The 9,195-nt window shown below is 42.4% G+C and overlaps 1 protein-coding gene and 1 pseudogene across 3 annotated transcripts in view; one reads left to right on the forward strand and one right to left on the reverse strand.

Annotated features, from left to right (window-relative positions):
- LOC114497297 (lysosomal acid lipase/cholesteryl ester hydrolase-like) overlaps positions 1-4,114 on the reverse strand; it is a 29,277-nt gene extending 25,163 nt beyond the window's left edge. The window contains exons 1-3 of one of the 3 annotated variants that reach the window (XM_028512998.2): positions 3,880-4,013; positions 3,138-3,198; positions 678-789 (exon numbers count right to left, since the gene is read on the reverse strand). In XM_028512998.2, coding sequence (XP_028368799.1) covers positions 678-788 — 111 coding nt within the window. In that variant the 5' untranslated portion in view covers position 789; positions 3,138-3,198; positions 3,880-4,013. Of the gene's footprint in view, positions 1-677; positions 790-1,042; positions 1,066-3,137; positions 3,199-3,879 lie in introns of those variants that run through there. The other 2 variants (XM_028512997.2, XM_036026966.1) reach the window with 2 other exon arrangements.
- A 3,937-nt stretch (positions 4,115-8,051) lies between these two features.
- On the forward strand, positions 8,052-8,746 carry LOC114497071 (annotated as a pseudogene).
- Positions 8,747-9,195: the final 449 nt, after the last annotated feature.

The raw sequence follows: 9,195 nt of genomic DNA on the forward strand, positions 1-9,195 counted from the left end.
CAGCTGTGGGCCTCTTTGTTTCCATCCTGGCCCCCAGGCACAAATAAACACTCTCTTTCTTTTCAAAGTATGCCAGCCAATACTGTGGTCTACCTCCATTTTTATTTTAAAAGGCCCCATCCTGGTCTTTAAGTAATCTCTATTACCAGGATACTTTGCACCCAAACAAGGTATTTCCAAGCTTTATGGTTTACTTAGGATTAAAAACTTTGAAATGTCTTCATTACTGAAGGGATTGTTTTTGTTTCTCTGTTCTAACAAAATGTTGTTTTCAGATCTTTTCATTTTGATATTGAACTGTGCTTCCTGGACATTGCTAATCACGATCCTTGTTCAATGTATTGGAAAGCAGCTCCCAGTAGTAATGTTCTTGCAAAGTTTTGACACTCTTTTATTGTTCTTTAAACAGATTTAGTGAGACTTAAGAATTAAACAAATCTATACAAATGTCATTTATTGCTCAGTAAGAAGCATGTAGTTTTCACAGTAAGGGGCAACCTGTAAAATACACACCACCTGTGAGGAGAGTCTAGCAAACTGAATCTAAGCTTCAGAGAACTAGAAAAGCACTGAGATATCAAGCAATGAGAGCGTGTGGCTCCACGTAACCCTGAATTTAAGAACATACTTAACACTTGTCACATACATTCAAAAGCAGGTGACTTTGAGAGACCTACCACATTCATATTTGTTTCAGGATCCACAGGTGGTGTATTCCCTCTGGATGTCTCAGAATGCAGGGTCCCAAGGGCCAAACAGAACACCAAACCCAAAAGCCACATTTTCATTCTGTATAAAACAGTCCATTGTTATTTGTCCAAATTTTACTGCACATAATTACATTCATAGATTAATTTCCCATAGAGAGTTCAGAACCAGGTTCAGGGCAAATAAACCTTAGGTGAAAGGCAGATATGAAACAACTGACTCCAATCACATCTGGAAGCGCAAAAAGGAGGGATTCTTTTACTAGGAGACCCACCACCCCCACCTGCTGCCCCCAGTTACTATGTGACCTTTGGAGCCCAGCACACCTACTCACTGCTTCATCACGAGGTTAAATAAGTTATTACTGGAGCGGTAGCAGAAGGCCGCTCACTGTAGAGGAAACTAGGCTGAGAAAAAGGAAGATCCTCAAAAATCCCGAGCATGTTAACCTCCCGCCTTTTTTTCTCTAATTGTGATATCAACACTTGTGAGTTTGGCCAGTATTAGCTTTTGTCACCACTACCTACTAACTTCCATTCTTGCTCCAAAGTATGTGTGAGGATTCAAATTTGTCACCCAAAGGGAAAAAGTGAAATGAAAGAAAAGAGCCTACTAGAGGAACAGAGGGAGAGAAGACCACCCCTCTCCCCTCCTGGGACCCTCCAACCACTGACAAAGACCATCTGGTTTCTGGCTGTGGCAGCACAGAATCACAGCATGGCCGAGAACTGGGGATGGAGATTACAGGCACAGCGAAGGGACTCTCCCAAGGACACCCATATGGTTAGACACAAGGCTGGGATTACAGCCTGGGCCTCTGGCATTGTTTCAAGTAAATATAACCACTTAAAAAGGTCCATGTGTGTATGTCCACACAAAGTCTTGGACAAAAATGTTTATCACAGTCCAGCTTGTGTGGCTCAGATGGTTGGCGCATCCTTCCATGCACAGAAAGGCCGAAAGGCAACTGTCAGGCACATGCCTGGGCTGTGGGTTCAGTCCTGCTTGGGGCACATGCAGGAGGCAACCAATCTATGTTTCTCTCTCTCTCTCTGTGTCTTTGGAATCAATAAATATATATTTTAAGTGTTTATAACAGGTTATGTATCATAGCCCAAAACTGGAAAATCCCAAATGCCCCAAATGAGTGAATTGGTAAGCATATTATGGTGTATACACACTACTCAGCAATACAGAGGAATGAACACAGTAACATGGATAAATCTCAAAATAACTCTGGTGAGAGAAGCCAGACTTCCCCCCAAAAAATCCTATATATGATTCCATTTACATAAAACTCTAGAAAATGCAACCTAATCTATTTTGACAGAAAGCTGATCAATGGCTGCCAGAGGGGAAAAGAATTGGGAGGAGGGAGTTACAAAGGGCTATGCACAGGCAGGCTTTGGGGGTGGGGGTAGGGCGTGATGGACAGGTTTATTATATTGAATTTACTGATGGTTGCACGTCTGTGGACATATATCAAAGCTTATAAAATTGTACATTTAAAATATGTCTTGCTATTGAATGTCAATTAATACAATACAGCTGTTTTTAAAGACTATGCTTAAACCGAGTACACGCATACCTCGGTGATAGGAGGGTTTGGTTCCAGACCTTCCCAATCCAGTGAGTATGGCAACAGAGCTTTATTTGTTTATTCAATCTGGAAACAAACTCCAAATATCTCCAAGGTATGCCTGTATTCTACAAATCTGAAGAAACTGGTTCTCAGGAAGATGCAAAAGCGACCTGACACCTTCTTTCATGCAACTCCTGCTGCTGCTGCACTTATTTGTCCAAGCAGTGGCGAAGCCCACACTTGTAGATGGGGGAACGTTATCTTGGGGTCTGCACTGGCAAAGCAAGCTCACTTGCATTTATGCAAAAGTTTGTATTTCTTTATGGCAGTTAGAAGGGCTAACTTTTATTTTAAATATAACCTCTCAAAAATCTGTTATTACCAGGAATTTAGTCGATTGAAAAGAAAAATGAAAGGTTATAAGCACAATTTAAAACAATGAGGCATCCAGCACTAGCCACTTTCCATTCAGCACCTGTACTACAGCACCTGGACCCGCTGTCCACAGAGGACTCTCTCCACAGTAACAGCTGAAGCTACTCCAGGAAATATGGCCTACCTAAGTTTTCCTTCCTACACTACACTAACCAAGCTACTAATCAACCTACACTTTCTCAACCTACTAGTCAAGTGATTACCATAAAGATGAAGATTGACAGGGCTAAATGGAGGAAAAACCCTTTCAGGCTGGATTCCAGGGGCTTTTCTGGACTCCCTCAGCCACTTTCACTCACTTCTTTCTCTATTGTAACAACCCAATTATCTGCCCTCATTTCAGCCAAGCTGGAGGGCACAGTGGGTGTCTCATTCTACTTTAATCTCTAGGACCTATCCAAGTGCTACTCACATATGAGATGCACAGTCCAGATTTTGCAGTATGGAGTAGGAGCGGTCCAACAGTCCAGTGGCTGAAGAAAAGCCCCAAAGCAGTTTGTCATAGAGCTTAATAATAACAACAACAGCATCAACAACAGCAACAATAACATCGACTCCCATTTAAGCTCTTGCTATGTGCCAGACCCCACAGGCAGCGCTTATGACCTACTATTTTAATTACTCCTCCACCACTCTATGCAGCAGCCTTCAATACTTTTTGCAGGAAACTGCGGCTCAACCAAGTTAAGTACTGGACGCAAAGTGCCAACTGGTTAAACAGTTGGAATTTTCACCAGCACCAATGCCAAAGTTCACTCTCGACCAGGTCGTGAGTTCACAAGTTAGTAAGGCCGGGCAGGCTGCCTGAGGGAGCTAACGGGAGTAGAGGGCCAAGAGGAAGCCGGGAATCCAGAATCCTGGCTGTCACGGCAGTCGAAAGGCTCTGGGCAGCTTCCCTGTGCAGACCACGCCTGTCAGGGAATCAGAGGGCACCTGGGGAGAAGGCTACAACTTCGGAGAGCTTCCGACTCCTGGGTCGCTGCGATGTGGCTGGGCCACCCGCAATGTGCACGAGTAAGGTGCCTAGAGCCAGCAGAGGCTTGGGACGGCGGAACTGAAACCCCAGGAGTGGTGCCTACGCTCCCCTGGAGCCCGCAGGATGGATTCGAACTGCAGCACTCACACTTGGCAGAGCAGCTGGGGCAAGCACTCACCTGGAGCCGCCCTCCCCTCACGCTGTCCAAAGCCGCGGTGCCAGCCAGCAGAAGCCGGGCCTCTTAGAGTGGCCCTGGAGAGGGCGGAGACAGTTCCACCCGAGGGCGGGCGTCCACCCCGGCCTCAGGCTCTTAGCGCCAATCAGAACGGCCCGCCACCCGGAAGTGCAGCGACCACTCCCCGCTTTAGCTGAAAAAGGCGGTTCCCGAGGAGGCCCTGGGTCCCTGGAAAGCCAGAGCCACTGGCGGGCTGGAGCTGTAGGGCAGCCTGGGCACTACCTCCCAGGACGCGGCAGATCGCCGCCTAAACAGGGTAGCTAAGCCCTAGTCTCTTAGCTCTGCACCTGGAGCTACTTCTGTAGGGCCCACACCCTCTGCTTCAAATTACATACTCCATATGAAACACTTAGCATTGTGATTGATGCAAAGAGATCTTGCTGTACATTTTATTGTTATTGCCAAATGTGCCAAGCATTATTGAGACACTACGGGTACAGCAGCCAAGAAAACAAGACCCCTGTCCTCCTGCCTACATTCTAATGAGAAGAAGCATACCACGAATAAATAACTATATAAAATAAAATAGCAGGAAGCGCTATGAAGATCAACAAAAGGGAGTAAAAGGGGTAGGTAATGAAAGAAAATGCAATGTTACATGTAAGGTAATCAGAAAAGGACTGATGAAGTGACATCTAAACACAAACAGAAAGGTGTTTTCAGAGCAGAGTAGGGAGTGGAGACTGATGCAGAGAGGAGGGAGGGTGGAAGAGGAGGAGGAAGAGAGAGGGAGACAGAGAGAGAGAGAGGAGCGCCAGCCTCCAGGATCCAAGGTCTTCAAAGGGTTCCCTTGAAGTCTTGGGCTGAGTACCAATTCGGTGCTGCATGTAAAAACACTACACAAGATCAAGAAAAGACCCACTTAAAGGAAACAAATGGGAAGCCCTGCCCCAAGTTCACACAAGATTGGGAAGAGTTTTCAGGTTCCATCTGGCCAGAATGGGGAAATCCTGTAATGTAAAGGCACTAGGTAAGAGTCAAAAGGATATCACCTTGATGTTGGAACAAAATTAGCCCTGAAGTAAGGACACTTAAATATAAGAGTCCTGAAACACACCCTCAAATTATATTTTACCAGGATGCCAAGACAATTCTGTGGGGAAAGAATAATCTTTTAATAAATGTTGCTGGGGAAATCAGATAGCCTTACCTCATATCTTACACAAAGTTAACTCAAAATGGACCATAGACATACATTTGAGACTTAAAACTGTTGAAATTCTTGGGTGGTGAAGGGGGCATGGAGAAAATAGTAGGTTTGCCAAAGATTTTTAAAACACAATATAAAAAAAAGACAACCCATGAAAGAAAGAAAATCAACAAATTGGACTTTTTCAAATTAAAAGCTTGATTCTTTGAAAGACACTTTATAACCAGAATGAGATAGCACTTCGTATCCACTGGGATGACTATAATCAAAGACGTACAATAACAAGTGTTGCAGAGGATGTGGAGAAATTGGAACCCTCACACACAGCTAGTGGGGATGTAAAATGGCACAGGCACTTCGGAAAACAATCTGCAGTTCCTCAAAAGGTTAAATATCCAGTTTCCATGTGGCACAGCAATTTTACTCCTATGTATCTATCAGCCCAAGACTAAGAAGAACTTATGTCCACATAAAAATTTGTCCATGAATGTCCATAAAGCATTCATAATAGCCAAAGGGTAGACACATGTCTACCAACTGATGACTGGATACATGAAATGTGATATATCCATACAATGGAATATTATTGCATAATTTTAAAATGCAGTACTGATACATGCTGCAACATGGATGAAGCTTGAGAACATGCTAAGTGAAGACAAGCCAGTCACAAAAACACAAAACAAAACACTCTATTTATATGAAATGTCCCAAATAGGCAAATTGATAGAAACAGAAAGTAGATTAGTGGTTGCCTAGGGACAGTGGTGGGGGATGGGAAGAGAGTGGGTTGATGCCTGCAGGGTGTGGGGTTCCTTCTTTCGGATATGAAAGTGTTCTAAAAATAATGGTGGTGAAGGCTATACAGCTCTGAATAAACTGAAAGTCATTCAGTTATACACTTTAAATGGGTGGATTGTGTGGTATGTGAATTATATCTCAATAAAGCTGCTTTTAAAAACTATAAAAATCATGAGATGTTCTCCTTACAATTTAATAAGAAGACTAAAAGCCCAAACAAAATGGGCAAAAGATGGAACACAGCACCATAGTAGATATACACATGGCAAATAAACACATGAACATATGCTCACCATCATCAGTCATCAAGGAAATGCAAATTAAAGCCACAATAAGATATCACTGTTCTACCCATGAGAATGTCTAAAATTAAAAAGTGTTGAAAAGCATGCAGAGTAACTAGAAATCTCACACATTACTAATGGGAATGTAAAGTGGTCAGCCACTTTAGAAAACAATTTGAAAGGAAATAAATTTGCCTCCTATATGACTAGCTATTCTACCCCTAAGTGGAAATGAGAATTTCCCAACAGAAATACAAATTATTTGTATACAAATGATCTTTGTAGTTTTATTTGTAACAAGCAAAAATGAGAGGCTACACGTATGTCCATCAACAGGTAAATGGGTAAACAACTTGTGATATATCCATACAGTGGGTTACTCAGCAATAAAAAATAATGAACTATCTTTTAATCCTCACTTGAGGATATGTTTACTGATTTTTTTAAAGATTTTGTTTATTTATTTTTAGAGAGGGAAAGGACGGAGAAAGAGAGAGAGAAACATCAATGTGCGGTTGCTGGGGGCTATGGCCTGCAACCCAGGCATGTACCCTGACTGGGAATCGAACCTGCGACACTATGTTTACTGATTTTAGACAGAAGAGGAAGGGAGTGAGAGAGAGACACACATACATATTGATGTGAGAGAGAAAGATCAATCAGTTGCCTCCAGTATGCACCCTGACCAGGTATAGAACCCACAACCTAGGTATGAGTCCTGACCAGGAATCAAACCCACAAACTTTTGGTGTATGAGACAGTTGTCTACTCTATGGAGCTACTTGCCCTGGCCAGGGCAAAAATAATGAACTATTGACACACACAGCAACATGTATGACTCAAAATAGTTATGCTGAGACAAATGAAACAGACAAAAAAATCTAATACTGTATTATACTGTAATAATACTATATTATTTCACTTAGAGAAAATTCTAGAAAATCTAAGCTAACCCACATTGACAGAAGGAAGATAAGTGGTTGCTTGGAAAGGACATATTTTGGGGGGGAAGTGGTGGCGGGAGGAGGTCAGATCACAAAGTAACATGAAGACAGTTTTGGAGGGAGTAGATATGTTTACTATCTTAATTGTGGTGTGGGCACTGAAACAGAGCCCAGTTGTAGCATTTCTTCTCAGCCCCACACACCTGGTCATCTTGCATTTCGCAAGCTTGTTTAGAAGCACTGGTTTAGGAATGAGTCTTTTCTCAGAAAGTTTAATTTCCTAATCCAACTTCTTCCTTCCTCCAATCCATCCTCCTACATCGAGTCACTCATCACAGATTTGCCACCTCTAAACTCTCATACTATCATGAAAAGTCATTAAGATTTTTATATGCAGTAATCATGGTTTCAATTTGAGATGTACCAAAATACTCTCACAATTTTATTGTTATTTGTTATATCATAGGTATTGGACTTTACCTACAAATGTTTCATCTTGTGAAAAACTAGTCTTTGGTGGATTGCTACTGAATATTTAGAGGTAACAAGTTCCCTGTGTTTGGATCTTTGGTTAGGTTCATGTTCAGGAAAACAACTTGTTCTCTGAGATTCTTTCTGTTTACCATGGTAGAAACTACCCCTCACCTCTAACTCTGCCAAACATATCATGCAAAGGCAATAAAACAAATATACACAGAAAGGTATGATTAACTACAGTTGCTTGAGAAGCACAGATTAGTTTAAAGAAGTGCTAACAGCATATTAAATCAGTCAACATACTGCATGAACCAAGAGCAACAGAAAGAATGCTCTTGAGGACTTGTATTCTTTTATTTTTCTTCTACATTTTAAAAACATGTTCATTGAATCCATAGAATATCTGTGGAGCACTCATTATGTGCAAGGGTTAGGTTTAAAGATTATGAGAGACTTCATGAGTCTTCTTCCTGACCTGCTTCTTTTGGTTGATATTTGTGTCTTGGAGCTACTGATAGCAAGATGTCTTCAAGGAAATGCTAAAACTGGGCACCCTGCCTCCAACTTCAAAGCCATAGCTGTTATGCCAGATGATCAGTTCAAAGGTATCAGCCTCTCTGACTACAGAGGAAAATATGTGGTTGCCCTCTTGACTTTACCTTTGTATGCTCCATGGAGATCGTTGCTTTCAGTGACAGGGCAGAAGAATTTAAGAAACTCCACTGCCAAGTGATTGGGGCTTCTGTAGATTCTTGCTTCGATCACCTTGCATTCATGGATCAACACACCCAGGAAACAAGGAGGACTGGTACCCAGGGACATTCCCTTGATGTCAGACCCCAAGCACACCATTGCTCAGGACTATGGGGTCTTAAAGGCTAATGAAGGCATCTCATTCACAGGCCTCTTTATCACTGATGAAAAAAGGTATGCTTCACCAGATCACTGTAAATGTCCTTCCTGTTGGCCCCTCTGTGGATGAGACTCTGAGAATATTTCAGGCTTTCCAGTACATTGACAAACAAGGGGAAGTGTGCCCAGCTGGTTGGAAACCTGGCAGTGATACCATCAAGCCTGGTGTCCAGAAGAGCAAACGATAGTTCTCCAAGCAGAGGTCAGCACAGGATCATTACATGGTCATGGCGGCAGTGTAGAGCCTTCAGAACAAAACCTCTCTTTTCCTACTGTCATGCTTTAAACCCAAGATCTCAGATTTGGGCCGGATGTGTCCTGGGACAGGGTAAGACTTTCCTGTTGGGTGTGGGGAGGCCAGCCTTTCTTTTTCTGCAGGAAATGGCCTGAACTAATGTAGCAGGCCAACTGCTACATTAGTGGGTGTACAATAGTGGGGCGAAACCTTTTATTTCACGTAGTTTCTATTCACATTGAAGTGATACTTGAATCTTCATGGTTGAAGGATATTCTTGTAGACAATTTCACCCAGACCACAATTTTATAGTTTACTCTTTCTAACATTTCTCAAATCTGAAGAATTGAGCTATTAATGGAAAAAAAGGCCTTTTATTTTATCGGGAACTGAGATGAGAACTACCTTCAATACCCAATGTATCTATTTTGGAAAAAAGAAGAGTTTCCTCTGCTT

Source organism: Phyllostomus discolor, chromosome 5 (genome assembly GCF_004126475.2).
Source record: "Phyllostomus discolor isolate MPI-MPIP mPhyDis1 chromosome 5, mPhyDis1.pri.v3, whole genome shotgun sequence".
In the NCBI taxonomy this organism is placed as follows: Eukaryota; Metazoa; Chordata; class Mammalia; order Chiroptera; family Phyllostomidae; genus Phyllostomus; species Phyllostomus discolor.